The 17,944-nt window shown below is 32.1% G+C and overlaps 1 protein-coding gene across 9 annotated transcripts in view; it reads right to left on the reverse strand.

Annotated features, from left to right (window-relative positions):
- The window catches only part of PPP1R12A (protein phosphatase 1, regulatory subunit 12A), a 157,030-nt gene that overhangs the window by 35,912 nt on the left and 103,174 nt on the right, over positions 1-17,944 (reverse strand). For 6 of the 9 annotated variants that reach the window (XR_001360178.1, XR_001360179.1, XM_005884149.2 and 3 more), the window contains exons 6-14: positions 17,108-17,182; positions 16,393-16,481; positions 16,080-16,237; positions 12,362-12,486; positions 6,592-6,807; positions 5,271-5,365; positions 4,382-4,486; positions 3,025-3,192; positions 2,451-2,627 (exon numbers count right to left, since the gene is read on the reverse strand). Coding sequence is in view for 7 of the 9 variants with exons in the window: in XM_005884149.2 (XP_005884211.1) it covers positions 2,451-2,627; positions 3,025-3,192; positions 4,382-4,486; positions 5,271-5,365; positions 6,592-6,807; positions 12,362-12,486; positions 16,080-16,237; positions 16,393-16,481; positions 17,108-17,182 (1,208 nt within the window). In the remaining 2 variants the exon portion in view is untranslated. The remainder of the gene's footprint in view (positions 1-2,450; positions 2,628-3,024; positions 3,193-4,381; positions 4,487-5,270; positions 5,366-6,591; positions 6,808-12,361; positions 12,487-16,079; positions 16,238-16,392; positions 16,482-17,107; positions 17,183-17,944) is intronic. The other 3 variants (XM_005884152.2, XM_005884153.2, XM_014531645.1) reach the window with 3 other exon arrangements.

Genomic DNA, 17,944 nt, shown 5'->3' on the forward strand with positions numbered 1-17,944 from the left:
CCACCATATATTCTTAAATCATCATATATACATTTTGGGGAAAAATTTTTAACCATCTACATTTCAAAAAAATTAATGAAATTTAATTAAAAGACAAACAGAAGAGGCCAACAATGTATTCAAAATTGCAAACAAATACTTGACATGAAACAAAACACAAACATCAATATTACTGCAAACATCATTGAAACAAGGTAAGACAAATTTTCTGTAAGAGACCAGGAAAAATGTCATTAGGCACATTTTGTTTCTAATGCTATTAGAATCTGCTCTGTCCTTACAATATCGCCAAATATTTAATTCTCAATCTTTAATGTCTTCTAGGATTAATCCTAAAAAGTTGAAACTCAACTTTCTATAACAACATAAAAAAATTTGAGATTAAGAATTATAATTTGTTCTTAAACAACATATGATTCTAGGTATATATTCATTAGATATTGTCACTGAAGAATTTTTAAAAGCATGCAATGCTACAGTTAAAAAGGATTCTGGAAGTTAAAAATTATGTAAATCAAATACCTCAATTTACAGAAGAAATTCTGCCCCGTAGAAAATTCTAACTTTAGGATTAAGGCAGAACAAGGAATAAAAAAAACCAAAGACTCCTAACCCTTTCTCTCCTTGGTGACTCCACCCCATAAAAGCAAAACACTCAAATTTATTTTTACTTAAGAGAATGATGGATGCCTATGCCTCTCTAATTTCTGTTGGCTGATGGTCTTATTAAGAACACTTCAAATAACCCAAACTGACTTAAATTCATAAAAAAATAAAGAAGGAATAATTCAAATATGATATGACCTATATAGGTACTCCAATCAAAAAATTCAAACCACTTGTAATGGCATTATTAAATTGCATTACAAAAATATATGAAATGTAAATTTAATGACAGAAACTAAAGATGCAATGATAGGAAAGAAAATATTTAACATTAAAAATAACATTTTGTTACTTTTTATATGTTCACCACAAATATTACTGCAAGAATCTTACTGTTAGGATGCACTATGAGGCACCAAAGACAAAGGCTGTATAAAACTGTCCATTTATGAACACTATGTGTCAGAAATAAAACAAAGTTAACCTGGTCGGTATTTTACAAAAAAATATCAGTTATGTAGCTAATTAAATTCTGCAAGAGTGAAATATAAAAAAGGTTACACTTAGCTTCCCACTTTCCTTCTTTCTCAAGAGGAAAAACAAAATTCAAAGCTGGACCTGTCCAGTGTAGTTCAGTGGTTGAGCATGGACCTATGAATCAGGAGGACCTATGTCTGAGTTGCTGGCTCGATCCCCAGTGGGGAGCATGCAGGAGGCAGCCAATCAATGATTCTCTCTCATCATTGATGTTTCTATCTCTCTCTTCCTTTCTCTTCTGCTCTGAAATCAATAAAAAGCATATATATGTTTTAAATTCAAAGCTAGGGACTATGATATAGCAGAAAGAAGACTACTGATTCTTCTGTAATCTTGGGTGCAGCTTTAGCTCTCACACTAACTAAATAAAAGTGGAAAAGTCACTTATTTCTGGATCTCAGTTTCCTTCTGTAAATTGAGAAGATATCCTTTCCACATCTATGATTCCACACCACTGACAGAACACAAAATAAATTCATAGCTTCTAAAAATATTTAATTAATGAGTGCCTTCTATATACCAGAATTAAAACTAAGTGAATGAATTAAAGTTAAAATTATTTGGCTTATACATATGCACAAGAAGCCACTTTTCACCAAGAGAATCTTAAAATGGAATTCTCAAAGGTAACAGCAAAAACCGTTTAACATCCATCAGATTTCTTAAAAATGAGGGGAAACAATGAGAAGAATAAAAAAAAACCTGTTTTTGTCATGTTGCATCTGGTTTTCTTTTAAATATATTTTTATTGATTTCAGAGAGGGAGGGAGAGGGTGAGAGCAAGATAGAAACATCAATGATGAGAGAGAATCACTGACTGGCTGCCTCCTGCATGACCCCTACTGGAGACCAAGCCAGCAACCCAGGTATGTGCCCCTGACTAGAATCGAACCTGGGACCCTTTAGTCTGCAGGCCAACACTCTATCCACTGAGCCAAACCAGCTAGGTGCATCTGGCTTTCCATGAGTATGATTATGTGTGGATAGATCTTCATTACAAAAATATTTTGAATGAAACCAGCCATTAAAAACAGTAAGATGGCTAAGTAAACAGACAACTGTTTGTCTCAAAGCCTTTAAACAAAACCATCAATTCTGTTCTGGGTGGGTTAGCAAGCCTGAATGCTAATTAATGGCTAACTATATCAATTTTCCTAGTTCTGAGCTGATATAGATTACTTCCTTTATTATCCTAATGGAGAGATGGTGGTCAACTTCACAAGGTTACAGAAACAAAACAAAACAAAACAAACAACTTTCATCACTGGGCAAGATATAGCAGCAGTTCTATTAGGACCTTTACACACCTGCGTCTCTCCCTGACCTCTGATGTGGAGGAGACAGTGCCAGCAGTAGTTGTAGTCAGGGTTGTGGTAGAGGCTGCAGCATTTACAACAGTTGGAGCAACAGGAATGGTCACTGCCGTAGGAACACTGTCCTTTTCTTTTTCAGTACTATCCTCAGCCCACAAACGATTTGAGGTACTATAGCATCACAAGCAGCAACACAAAAAGAGAAAAGGAAAACAGCTAAACAATGAAAGCACTTTCTAGCAGCTGAAAACATGTGACTACAGGGATGGATTTTTTTAAAATACAAGGCAAGACGTTTTTTAACTATGAACCAAAAAGCTCAACCAGAGCTGTCAAAGAGAGAAATTTGTATTTTAAGCAGCCTAATTCAAGGAAAGTTTGTAATTCAGGAATCTAATTTATTTCCCCAGACATGCATCACAGCAACTTTTTGGAACCAATTTTTGTTCGTAAATGATTTTAACATGGTAAATGAAAAAATCCAGAGCCCCACAATTTTCTAAACAAAAACGCATGCACATACGTAAGCACATAGTAAGCCTGAACACAAAGTGTATCTGTGACTCACCTGCTTTGTGTGCCTGCTGAGGAAGAACCCGTTGTAATCTTTGTAGTAGTGCTTGTGCTGGAAAGCAGGCTTTTCTGAAGCCCAGCTGCAGAGGTAACTGTTGGTGTTGATGTGGTGCTTGGAACACTAGAACTAATCAAATCATCTTGTCTTCTACCAAAGGAGCAACTAAAGGAAAGAGTCATATCTCTATAGGATGTGTTTGTATGTGTATTCTATAGTCAATGTCTATACATTTTAAGATTCACAAGGCTAGGGGAAATCTAAAAAACTGTGTTCCTAAATACACCACCAGCTCCAGCACCAAGAGTTGCACCTACAACTTGCTAGAGTTTAGATAATTTCACTAAGTTGGTAGTGCATCATTTTACTGCCTCCCCCCCCTCCTTCAACAAAATGCAAAGATGATCTGATCTGATATTTTACATTATCTGGAACTGTTCCAGACCATAAGGTCATGTCTGTCTGGGTCTGAGAAAAATACTGTGGTTTGGATTTACTCAAGGAAAGTTAAGACTTTGACATTTTTGAAGAAAACTGTTTCAGCAATGGGTCACATCCTTAGGAGTGATCCATGCCTTATTATATTTCTTTGTCTTTTACTCTATTTTTTGGTTGCTTTTAGCCATGAAATAATTATTTACCCCCCTAGCCCCCCATATAATATTACCAACATTCTGATTCAAAACATTTCCATAGCTCTGAGTCCTAAGACAAGTGAAAAATTTCTAGGTCACCAAATAATGACCAGGTCAATTAAGACACTGATCTATTTCAATTGCTCCAGTCAATTATATAAGGAGCTCCTTTTTCAAATGCTACAATCCAAAAGATACTTCATAATATATCAAATTAATCACATATATATATACATATATATATGTATACACACACACACACACACACACACACACACACACACACACACACACACATATATATATATACACACACACACACACACACACACACACACACACACAGCAGGTCCTCAAATAACATCGTTCGCTCAATGTCATTTCATTATAATGTTGATGAGAAGCCGTAGGAACTTAACTCTTATTTATATTAATCAGCCTAAAGTAAAATTGGTTTCATCATATGACATCTTGCTTAAAGTAGCAGAACCTACTGACATTATGTGAGGACTAAATGTAATATAATAGGAAGGCATCAGAAGGTGCAAAGTTTCACTCATTTTAAAATATATTCTGTTTTTCAACGTTTTATTTAAACATCAAATGATATATATTTTTAAAAGCACATTTTCTTATATAATATTAAATTGAGGAATTCAAACCAACTGCCTCATATTTTTATAAAATACATAAAAGTTACTTAAGAATTATATTACTACCTTTTATGATAAGTTGATCCTTCATTAATTGAGCTATTCCTTTTGAGATCATCTTCCCATTTTCTTCTTGTATAGGAACTACTTGTTCGCAAACTTGAAGAGTCTCTGAAAAACAATATACTTCAGATTCTGATAGATAATTTGTAAGTAGGGTTAAGGAAGCTGTACATTAATAAACATTAGTAGAAATAGAAACTAAAAAAAAAAAATCCCTTGGGAAAATACTTTGGAATATTTATTAAGAAGTGGAAGTAATTTTAGTTCTAAAATTCTATCCCTAAGGTATAATGCTATTTATAGGGGGAAAATTAAGATGTTTGCAGACATTTAAATTATGATGACAAAATATTAGAAATTTAAATGTCTATAGTTTTAGGAGGGGAAGTGGTTACTTTAATTCAACAGATCTACGCTATGGAATATTATGTACTGATGAAAAATAATCTAAGATTGCATAGGAGATGTTAGATAAAAAAAAGTCAAGATACAAAATTGGAGGCTTTAACATGATTACAACTATATTAGAAAGCTCACACTCTATCTGCTGAAAAATAGGAGGAAACAAACTAAATTAAATAGGGCATTTTTTCTACCCTTCTTTTTTTTCCCTTTTCTGTATGTTTTACATATTTAGAGAGTAAGTACTACCTTGTGACCTCATTTGCCACCACTGTCCCCTCGCTGTGCTCCACCACATATCTTTTTTTCACTATTCATGAACAGAGCAAGCCAGAACTTCCTCAAGAGTCCTTGGTATTCTATTAGGAATACCCTCCCTCTCTTCCCATAACCCATATCCCACATAATTACAACAACGCTCATGCTTTAACTCTCATGCTAGATAATAAAGACTTTATAGGAAAGACAAAGCAAATCATAATGAATCTACCTGTTTTCTTTCTCTTCGATGTCAGATGTACTGGCTAGTCGTCTTGGTATTGTAGGTGCAACATATGCAAGCCTAGTTCCTTTACTATCTTTCTCCTATAAGACAGAAAAAAAACAACAACATAAAACCCACGAGTGAAAATAAATGTGTGATAATTATAGGTACTGCCAAGAGTATTTATTTAACAGCCATCACAGTTTATTTTATAGTATTTCCATAGCTAAAATCTAAAATTGATACCTATTAATAGTCAAGTACTATAAACACTTAAGGAAAGCCTATTCAAACTAATTTTCTTTTCTTTCTCTTTTGATCTAAAATTAGACAGCATTCTAACATAAGAAAAATTCCTCCACATTTTAATGACTCTTTCTAAAACTACTGTAACAGATTACTTAAAGTAATGTAGTATCAGAAGGTAAACTATCCTTATGGTTCATTAATTAAGTCTTAACACTTATGTTATATAAGGTATTATATAAGACTTAACACTTATGTTATATAAGGTATTATCTTGATATTCTACCCTTTAAAATGTAACAATACAATATTCAAAACAAAATTATTTAAATTATATATAAATATATATCTCCAAGTTTGGTTGAGAGTATTTAAACAATAACATCTGATACATCCCAACTATATTGGCACCCATATATATGTTGGAAACAATAGGGCAATAAATTCATACAAAATAAAAATATTAAAATTACTTGATGCAAAATTCCATTTCTGATACAATAAAACACTCCTAAACAGAGAGAAAAAACTCTATGGAAAAAAAGTCCAAGCACTAAAAATGCAGTAGAAAATAAATAATCTAACTATATAAAATAACACTGAATGAACTGTAGTACATTCCATGTATGCAATATAATACTGCCTTTCAAAATATAGTTATTAAAACTATTCATGAAGACAAAATTGCCTGTGATGTATCAGATGGAAAAGCAGGTAAAAAAGTTGCAGATACTAGATAAATGCAACTTAGGAGTATAATCACATTCTAGAATAAATGTGTTCCTAAACTTTGGAAAACTTATCTAATAAATAAAATAAACTTGCTCCTTGATATATTTTATGGTAAATTCTCAAGTAAGATAAAGAGTTCCTTTATTGAGCGTAGTCTAATCATATGTAATGATTCCATATAGATATTTGTTTAAGGTAGGTACATTTGTATTGACATTAAATCATTAAGTCAGGTGAATTAAGTTGATACATAGATCTAATGATACATAGTAGAAAATCCAAGGGATCTGATGTTGCTAAAAAACAAATCATTAGAGTTTTCATAGAAACCAGATTGTGAATACATTACCTTTTCTTTATTATCCAAAGAGGAGGAAAGCCTGGGACTTGATGCTGAACGCATAACACCTGCAGTGTCTTTTTCTTTCTGAGCCTCTTTAGATGCCGTGATCTCTGCAAGTGCACCATAACTACCAGTCTTCCTAAGTCCTAACCTCCACGATGCAGGAGACTCATCTTTTCTCTCTTCTTCTTTGGAAGAAATTTTTGTAGCTGAGGTTGGAAACTGTTTTTATTATTAAGGAGAAACAAAAAAGAATTATCAAGAGATCATTCCTTAAGCTGGAAATAATAAGTTTACAGAAAAAAAAAGTTTAAAATTAGTTAATAGTTTCAAGAATAACACTTTTACTAAGCAGGTTAATGTCTTAGTCAAAAGTGAAAAGATCTAAAACTGAAAAAGGAATGAACTACCTTTCCAGAAGTTAGATTTAGAAAACACACTGCACACTTAATATCACACAGAAAAATTACGCTGCAAATACGGAGAAAAGAAATGAGCACACCAATAAGGACTTAAAACCATGCATCTTTGGAACCAATATTCATATTAAACTTGTTATGTTGTAACCGAACATAAACCCTTGCACGTTGAAATGCCTCACCATAGATTTTTCTCCCTTACTGGGCACAAGAACAATGCCAGTTTTGCGCAAGCCCTGCCTCCATGATGCGGGATCTACTGATTCCACCACAGGCATGATAGGAGCAATGAACTCATACTAAAGCCAATTAAAATAAGACAGGTAAAGAGATAGATTGAAAGCATGAAAACAGAATAGGAAGTTATGAAAAAAAACCACACTTTTTTCTTTCATAAAAAATTTTTACAATAAGTTAAAACCCAATAAGTGGGTAATAATCCAATCTTTAAAAGTTACTGAAAACAAGTTGCACTTTTAGCATGAAAAAAATCTAAAGACTATAATAAACGTCTAAAGCAGTCAAAGGCACATAGAGCAGATAATATTATAGAATGTGAATGAACAAACTATTTCACTTCAAATTTTTTTAAATTCATTTATATATTTGGGTTAAAAATTTTAAATTCAGCATAATCAATGAAAAAGTAATGTGACATCTTCTAGTTACAATTTTTTTCAGTAATATTTTAATATCATAACCTTATATTTACTGTTTGATTTTTCCATTAAACATTAAACATTTTAACTAAAAACTTTTTTTGGTACAAATATTAATTTCATTTCCAGGGCTTTCTTTCCAACAGTCCTAAAAATGAAACATCTGTTATCTTTAACTAGTTCACATCATCAACTTCACTTACAGAATTTAAATATTCAATCACAGTGAAATATAGATGGTGAATATGCAACTAAATAGTTGCTGCAAGCATAGGATATGACTATTTAAAAAAAATCACTTCTTTCATATTTACTGCCAAAATTTGCTATAATTAGCAGATTAATAGAGCTTGCTGAAGCACCCATGATGACAGAGGGCCATTGCACCAGACAAAACTGTTATAAGATACCTCTGGTACTTCCAGTAGTTAATTCCCATCAATAGGGATGAAAACAGACATGTGATATACAACATTCCCCAAAGTGTGTACTGAGGCATTCCAGGGTGCAGAACAAAATCACAGGAGCACTATGGGATATTTTAAAGTTTTGAAAGAAGCACAGTAACACCTGTTGGACACTGTACAAACTGTCATTATTAACTTATTTGCACTTAACTACTTAATAAATGAAACAAGTATTTCTTTCAGCCAAGTGGCACTGTAAAAAGATAAATTAGTAAGACACTAGGGGCTCCATGAATTGAAAAAGCTCAGGAACCACATGGCAGGCACTGAGGTGACTGGTTATTGATTTCTGAGATTAAAGTTATAGTCCTCTAGAACAGGCGTTGGCAAACTCTTTTCTGTAAAGGGCCAAATTGTAAATTTTAGACTTTGAGACCACAGTCTGTTATAGCTACTCAACTATGTTGTTGTAGCACAAAAGCAGCCATAGGAAATACATAAGTGAAAAATGTGGCTGTATTCCAATAAAACTTTATGTAGAAACACTGAAATTGGAATTTATGTCACAAAATACTCTTTTGATTTCCTCCCCTACAACCATTAAAAAAATTTGGAAGCCATTCTTACTTGTAGGCTATATAAAAGCAGGTAGTGTGGTCCAGCTTTGGTTCACAGACCATGGATACCAATCCCTACCCATGAACCTCCCCCAAACTGGAAACAAATGTTACTTCTCCATGATAAGAAGGTCAGATAGCAGATAACATTTACTGAATGTTGTAATGGAAACAAACATTTAACAAATGTTTATTGGTGTCAGGCCCTAAGCTAAGTGCTTCACATGGGTTATCTCATTTAATTCTTAAAACCACCAAATGAAATACTATTACTATTGTAGAGTTGAGAAAAATGAGGCAGTATTATAAATTCTGAAATAAATATTGGTTGCACTATAATGACTGACATACTTCCATTCTGTCCAACATGAATTTGCTTTTAAGTTCTGGTGTATATATTCAAAAGCACCTTTCAATTTTATTTGAAATATAAAGGACCTCTCTAAAATACTCACCTATACTCACTCCCTGAAACTCTTATTTTAGCTTTAATGATAGGGCACTATTTTGACTTTCCTACTCTTCGGATCAGTCCCCCTTTTTGATCTTTTTGTCATTCTTGTAGTTGGCAAGTTTCCTTGTCATAGCCCTGCAACATAAGTACTCCAAGAGTTTATTATCAGATCTCCTATGTTCTCTTTCCAGTTTCTTCTCCTGGTGGTTGGGTGTAGGGTGCTGTCTACTTCTTCAGGCTAAATATTAATTGCATTCAGCTTATTCTTCAATTTGTTACTCTCTAGCTCAGTTTGACTTCTAAATTCCCATTCTTGATCATCCCTGAATTTCTATTTACCTTTAGAAAAAACACACAACACAACTTGTTATAGTTCATATATCTTACCATTTAGTTTGGGGCTCTATGTTACTTTGAATGAGCCTTAAATCAATGTGGTTTTAATCAATGGTTTGTTCTTTGAATGGTTGCTAATACTGTAGATAATCTTACTGAGGACTATACAAAATGAAGGTGTGGTATCAAACTTCAGGTTGAAACAAACTTAAGAAAAACTATAATGTTAAATTGAAGTACATAAAGTAGTACTGAACATAATAAGAGGCTTTAAAAATCATACACTAATGATAAAAAGATCACACCAACCATTAAAAAATAACACTTCAATTTTTTTGTACACTATGAATTTACTGCTTTGAATAAAATTTGTCTATTAAACCTTAAAAAACAAAGACTGAAACAATATAATCTTTAAATTAGGTTATGATGCTTGAAATTGAGAATTGGTATTTCTAAATATTCAAGTTATAGAAGCAAATAATTATCAGGTTAATTTAATTACAAAATCAGAATTCTGAATAAGAATTTTATAAGCAAACAGGTTATTAGCTCACTAATCTAACAGAGTTATTAAGTGTTTACTTTCAATTAGGGTAGTTGGCATAAATCAAGAAGTAAATTGCCATAAATCTGGAGCTATGCTTGAAAAAAATACAATTAATCACAAGAAGTCTATTGTAATTATTTGACTCTGGTAAGAAAGACATGGCTTACCCAAGTACTCAAAAGAATGACAGCCAGGTTAATGGCCAACTATTCCAAGGGGATGAAGCTTTTGAGGAACTTTTGCTAATCCACATTCTAACAAATAATAAATCAAAAGAGCTAAAGTTTGGTATTCATTGAAGAAGTATATAGAGGTTATATAATTAAATAAGACTTTAGTTAAAGCAGCTTGTGGTGACACCAGTTATGTATGACATGATAACCAAATTCTCCATAAGCAGCTGGAGAATTCCATTTGAAAGCATATATAATTTTAATCATATGAACATGAGATCTAGCTGAACTCAAGAAACCCTTAGTTCTAGACTGTAGAAGGTTAAGACAACTACTCATTCATACAGTTTCCTGATACTCAAACCACACAAGTGAAATCCATACATTTCTACCACTAAGAATTCACATTATTGATTTCATTAGGAAAAGTTTTAGAAAAGGATTAGTACTAACAGTATAGATTTAAAAAAATTCTCTTCTTTATGATTTTAAAAGACTCACATTTTGACCACTTGGAGCCAAGTCCAAAGATTAGCAAGATTGACACTATAATAGAAACACTATCGGGATTTTAACATTAGTCCTCAAACCCATGCAAACCAAATAATGTCAGATAAGCAACAAAATAAAAAATGACAGCTATACAAAATGTACAATCCCTGAGTGCACCCTTGATTTGAAAAAAGAAGTTAGGAAAACATAACTGTAACCAGGAGGGAAATTGGGGAAATCTTGAGTATGGTCTGCACATTAGTGAACGTAGATAATAGTATTATATCAAAGTTAAATTTCCTAAGTATGATAATTTTAGTGTGGGAGTGAAAGATAATGACTTTGTGCCTATGAGATACTCAAGTATTTACAGCCAAGTGTTATATTGACTGTAACCAATTCTTAAATGGTTCAGCAAAAAAGATATGTGTGTGAGTTTGTGCATGTGTGTTTGTGTTTATATAAAAAGAGGTACATGAGTATACTCCTTAAAGATAAGTAAGGGCCAGTGGAAAAGAAGTCTTTGAAAACAGATAAGTAGGTAAAAAACAACTACACAGAACTCTTAATCTTAAATTTGGGTTTAAAGAGGTACAGGTTCTGGAGTAGAGGGAAAAATAAAGTATTTAAAAAGATTAATACACTAGTTAAAAAGCACTGTTTGGTGAGAAAAGAAAACAAGAAGGACAAAGAACAAATGGAGGACAGAATAAGGGAGAAGAGGAAGAAATGACTAACATTTTGGGAGCTTTAGTCACTAGCCAGACTCTCAACAAAAGATTAAAATGTTAACTTACTTTCTTTGTTTATTGTTTATATATACACTAGAGACCCGATGCACGAAATTCATGCAAGAGTAGGCCTTCTTTCTCCTGGCTGCTGGCACTGGTTTTCCTCTGGCACCCGGGCTTCCCTTTGGCACTCGGGATCTAGGCTTCCCTCCGGCCACTGGCAGGCACGTGGGACCCAGGCTTCCCTCTGGCCGCCAGCAGGCACCTGAGACCCGGACTTCCCTTGCAGCCCTGGCTTCGTCCGGAAGGACGTCCGGTTTAATTAGCATATTACGCTTTTATTATTATAGATATCTTTTTTTTTTTTTTTTTTGACAGGTAAGGAAGATAGTAACTCACTCAAGGCATAAACTTAAAACAGGTGGGGGTCAGGAGCTAATCTCTGATTTGTCATCAAAGATAATGCTTTCACTGGTATGCCATACTTGCATGCTTAGTGCTTTGTATTGAGCTAGAAAATCTATATTCTAGTTTTTTCATTGACTTGTGGTAGTACTTTTTGTGCTTAATTTAATGTTCATGTAAAACTACAAAAATGCACCTTTGCCCAACAGAGATAAATGATAAAAAAAAAAATCTGTTTCTCAGTTTCAACTGAAATAAAAACTACCATGATTATTAATTTTCATATGAAAAGTTTAATCTTTCCACCATTGATTTCTGATAACTATTAACTATAATATCAACTGCAAAAAGCATTAAAATATAAGGATTCAGAGGAAATCTAGTCAAATTAAAGAAAGAAAAATATATTCTTACTCTAAAACCTTAAATATTTTGGGGATAAATTATAAAAATTTAGAACTGTCTTAATGTTTTAACCCAAATAGTACTTAAACAGAAGATATGCATTTTTAGCAAACATAATTTTGGCTTACCTTTTTTATAGGTGATGTAGGTGTTGCCTGACCAGATGGCACAGTAGGTGTTGTAACAGCTACAGGAGCTGCTTGTGTACTAGAAGTATTGGCATTAGTTACAGAAGCCATGGGTTTTGTCTTATCTATTTTAATAAAAAAAAAGGAAGAACATTAAGAGTCCAGATTCTATATGAAATTGGTTTCAATGGCTGGGAAAATACAATTTTATATTCCATTTTTGTTTAAGGTTTTCTTAATTCAAAGTCTTTTCCCACTATTATTATCCCTTTTAACAAGTAAATTTTTAACGGAGTTTCTAGAAATGTCTCAGTATATATGTTAAAATAAATGAAATATGAAAAAATACAAACAAAGCTTTAAAAAATAAAAAGCATAAATAGAATCTGACTTGTACTTTCAACATATGGAAATTTAAAACATATTTAAAATTAATATTTAAAACTTGAATGCATAAGTTCAATGTAAGTAAAAAAATTACAAGAGCTGTGCAATTTTTTAATGTTTAAAAACTTGTATATCTAAAGCTGATATTCTTTATTCCAGAAATCTAGAAGTGCTTTTTGTCAATAATCAGCTTAGATTCCTGACAAAAAAGTATGCTTCAAAGTCATAAAAAACATGCCTTTTCATCCCTAAAAAGTCTACAGTTAAATGGGTATAATATCAGGTAAAATCTCTTTTCACAATATATCAAGACAATTTCTAACTAGTAATGAATCACTTAGAGAAAGATTTTTGAAAATATTAGAAAAATCAATCTGATGATAGAAAAAATCCAGACTTGTATTTGAACATATAAATCAGACTGGCTTTTACCAAAATGATCACATATAATTTAAATCCTTAAATTAACTGTAATTTATAAATGAACTAGAAAAGTTACTTTCCAAATGGTCATAGGTCATTTTACCTAGTTTTAAAGTATTCCTTTGGTTTCAAAATGGGGTAGGACAGGTGTCCTTCTAGAATCTAGACTTTGAGAAAGAAGTATAGTGCTTTAAAGCCTTATGAGATACTCATTTTCATTATACTACCTTACTCCCTCCTCTAGATCATCAGCTTTCCAAAAAAATCTTCCATCTTATCATTATTGTATGTTGTTATACTTTAAAAGTAGACTTTGGGGCAAGTATAGACATCCTACCAACAATGTGAATTTGCAATGATTCATTCACTTATATTTACAATTACAAAAACATCCATAAGATGTTAAGTTGAAAAGTATATCTCAAACTATACCCAAGGACATGGCCAAACTGTCACATTTGAAAACTATAACCTTAGGTTTTCAAATAAACTGAATCGGCTAGACTCAGTCCAGTAAAATTTATTTTCATTGTTAACTAATACCTCTTTTCCTTCAACAGAAGCTAAGCTTATCAGCACAGTTAAATACAAATCATGAATAATCTAATTAGCCCATCTTCCTAGAAAATAATCCATTTAAATGGAGCAAGTAATTCAACAAATATTTGTTGTCTGCAAACTGCAAGAACTGTTTAGGTCCTGGAATGTATCAGTCAATGAAAAGACAAACTATCGTAATTGCACAAAGTTTACAGTCCAGTCGAAGAGATAAATAATAAAAGATAAACTTCAACAGATTTTATTTTTTCTTTTCTCCCTATTTGCTTTTTGTTTAAAAATTTGTTTCTTATCAGTGAAATATACAAATCAAAGAATGTATATGCATGCATGTAAACATTTATGGTTTAAGAATAATGAAACAAACTCCAGGTGTCTACTATCTAGCTTAAATAAACATTATTAATATTGCGGAAGTTTTTCTATCCATTTGATTTCAATGAAGAATGAAAATTTTCCAAGTCCTAATGGCAAAAGAACCTAAAAGCAAAAATATAACTCCTTTTTCTCATTCCCTCAACTACTTCTCAAATTTATAAATTATTTGAAAGGAAATTATACTTTTGGTTAAGTTCCTATTTTCATCTGATTTATGAAAAGAATACCAATTTAAAAACTGGTTTAGTACATAATTTGTGAAAGAAAATTCAGCAAAATTGTTATTTTATGTCAAAGAGTTTCCCAAGAACATAACCATACAAAAAGTAGAAAAAAGAAACAGTTTAGAAATTGTCAAATCAAGCTGTAGCTCTACAGGGAAATGGTTACTTTCTTAAGCTTGCCAAATAAAAGTATGATAAAGTCTTGTTGATATTAAAAGAGAGAAGGAGCCACACAGCATTTACATGGATTAATTCTTGAGATAGAGTCAAATTTTCCTGGCACAACTCACTATTAGCAACAGGAAGAACAAAATTATCATAGTACAATGCTTCAGAGGAACGTTTAAACTTAGCTCAATGAGAAACTAAGCAGAGAGTGATTGGTATGCTTAAGCCCCAAACAAGGAACTGATACAATACAATTTGATGATAATTAGTTCTATTTATATTTATAGAATAGTAGAGTTTAAAGAACTATCCAGATCGTCAAGTCAAATTCTTCTCATTTTACAAGCAAGGAAATTTCAACCAAAAGAGGTCAGGAAAATTGCTATTCAGTGGCAAGACAGCCTAAATCTGTTTGTTTGTTTGTTTTAAATGATTTGTTTTAAATGATTTGACTTTGGGTGGTGGGCACAAAATGCAATATATAGATCTTGTATATTAGAAATTTACACTTGAAACCTATATAACCTATTAACCATGTCACCCCAATACATTTAGATATTAAAAATAAACTAACAAAATAAAATTTAAAAAGAAAATGTGACTAATATTTCAATTTTAAAGTATATCTACTAGAAAAATCTCTTGCACTTATACACAAGGAGGCAATTACACAAATGATTACTGCAGCATTATTTGCAACAACAAAAAAATGGGAATAAGGTATGTATTTATCAGAAGGAAAATGAATGTATTTAATGAATATTATTTAGCAACTAAGGGGGTAAATTGATATAGATATGAACAAATCTAAAAAATATAACTTTTGAGTGAAACAAAGCAAGTTGCATAACAATTCCTAGAGGGTAAAAATAAAAACAAAGAACAACCTTATAATTACTTTGTATTATTTCTGAATGTACTTGTAAGGAAAGAGTATAGAAATGGACTAGAAGATTACTGAAAAAAGTCATGATAGTAACTGCCTTTGGAAAGAAAGGAAAGGGATGTAGACTAGGGTATATAAAGAAGACAACTACAATGTTTTAATTTTATCAAAAGACAATTTTAAAGCAAATATAGCTAAATGTCAATAGTTATTAAGTCTTGGTAGTTAAAATATGAATGTTTATTATACTTTTACTGTCTTTAAAATTTCTCAAAGTAAATTTCCCTACACTCCTACAAGAAAGTAGGAGTGTAGGGAAATCTTGATTCATCTCCAACTTTCTAAAATTTTACTATATCTTGGGTAATATTTGGGATGCTGCTGGGACCTGCTTCTGGACTTTAGGGCCTCAGAAAATAATAAGAATATAGTTGAATTACTGTAAGTCCATTTAGACCTTATCTACAACATCCTAAGGGAGAATTAGAAGTCTCTTTTCTGTCAAACCTAAAAAGGAAAGAAAGAGACAGAGGTGGACAGGAGCCTTCAGGTAATTAGAAAAAAAAACCCAAAAGATCACAACTATACTCCCTGAAAGGTAATTTACTGGTTTGGTAGGTATCCAAACAAGTAGCAAATAAGTCTGAAAAGTTTCAAAATTACTTAACACTTCCTTCTATCCTTCAAATTTTACCTGTTTCAGCTTCTGATTCTGAATCATCTTCCTCATCTTCTTCACTAGAGCAGCTAGATTCATCTTTCTTTCCTTCTTCTTCATCATCAACCTTTTCTTGTTCCAGAGATTCAATACGAGATGCATTTTTCTCTGGCTCAATAATCAATGTCTCTTTGCTGTGAAAGGAAAATAGCATTCAAATAATTATAAGCACAAAAGGTCAAAATACATAACTCTTCCCCAGACCTACAAAATTTAACAATCATGCCTGTGGCCAGCATGCCAACTCATTCATAACAATAACAAAACCTACTTTTAATATTTTACTTACTTTTTAAAGGTCTTCTGTGACTGATTATTGTCCATATTAGCTGTTGATTCAATTAGTGGAGATTTCTTCTCCCGTTTTTCACTATGCAGCTTTATGAAAGTTATGCAAAGGAAAAGAAGAATATTATTAAAATAATATTAATTAGTAATATACAAAATTTAAAATTATAACAAAATAGTTTTCCAAACACTAAAGACAACCAAAATAAAACAAATAAAATTTTTAAATTGCACCTAAAAAGGGCTTAGGTTAAAGAATAAAAAAGACAAGATAATTAAAAAAACTCCATGAATTTGGATTATTTTAGATCCCTCTCAACTTTATTTCACTAAAAAGTCAGGGCCCAATCACCACATAGGATGTCTGATAATATTTTACTTAAAAATCTGTTTCCTAGTAATATCATTCCTTGCTTATCCAGGGCCTGCTATTTGAGAAATCTGAGATTTTATAGCCTCTGCTTTCTAATTAAATTAGAACATATTATTTAGGACATATACATTATAGAAGGATTCATTTTGTGAAGGGGAATTTAGAAATATGGGGATAAGCAACACAGGCAAACACCACACTAATTCGTTCTCTTTCACTATCATTTTAGTTTGATGGCCAGAAAGCATAAAACATCACAATAATTTTTTTTACCTATCTGAAATTCAAAGCTATTAAGAGAATTCACTAATGTAGACAATTTTTAGACAGTCATCAAACATACCAGATTTTGTTTCTTTTGCAATTCTTCTAAATATCCTAAAATGTCTTCATCTGCTACATCAAAGGCTGTCTGGCCCTAGGTAGAAAAAAAGGGGGTTGGTAATGGTATAAAATCAATAAATTATAAAATGCATTTGGTGATTCTGTATGATTATACAGAAAAAAGTTAGATAACTATTTTATGGTAGTTATAAAACATAGTATACATAACTCAAAGGAGATGTATGAGAAATCCATGTGAGATAGAAGTAGTTGATACACCTTTCCTTACTTTTTTGTAACAACTTTATATATTCACATACCATATAAATCACCCATTTAAAGGATACAATGCAATGTTTGTTTGTTTTTTTTTAATATATTCACACAGTTTTACAACACAATCAACTTTAGAACATTTTGATCACCCAAAAAAGAAAAGACAAACCCATTAGCAGTCACCTCCCCACTTAACCATCCCCAACTCCTAGCCTGAGGCAACCACTAATCTACTTTCTGTTACTATGGATTTGCCTATTCTGGGCATTTCATATAAATGGAATCACACAATATGTGATCCTTTGACTGGCTTTTTTCACTCTGAATGATGTTTTGTTTTTGTTTTTTTGGCTTAACAGAAATTTATTGTCTCACACAGTTTGGGGGCTAGAAGTCTGAAACCAAGTTATTGACAGGGCTGGTTCCTTCTTGGGGCTGTGAGGTAGAACATTTCCAGGCCTCTCTTAGCTCCTGGTGGCCCCAGGCGGTCCTTGGCTTGTGGATGGTGTCCTGCCTGTGTCTTTTTTTTTTTTTAAATTAAATCTTTATTGTTCAGATTATTACATTGGTTCCTCTTTTT

The sequence above is a fragment of the Myotis brandtii genome, unplaced genomic scaffold (genome assembly GCF_000412655.1).
Source record: "Myotis brandtii unplaced genomic scaffold, ASM41265v1 scaffold82, whole genome shotgun sequence".
Classification (NCBI taxonomy): domain Eukaryota; kingdom Metazoa; phylum Chordata; class Mammalia; order Chiroptera; family Vespertilionidae; genus Myotis; species Myotis brandtii.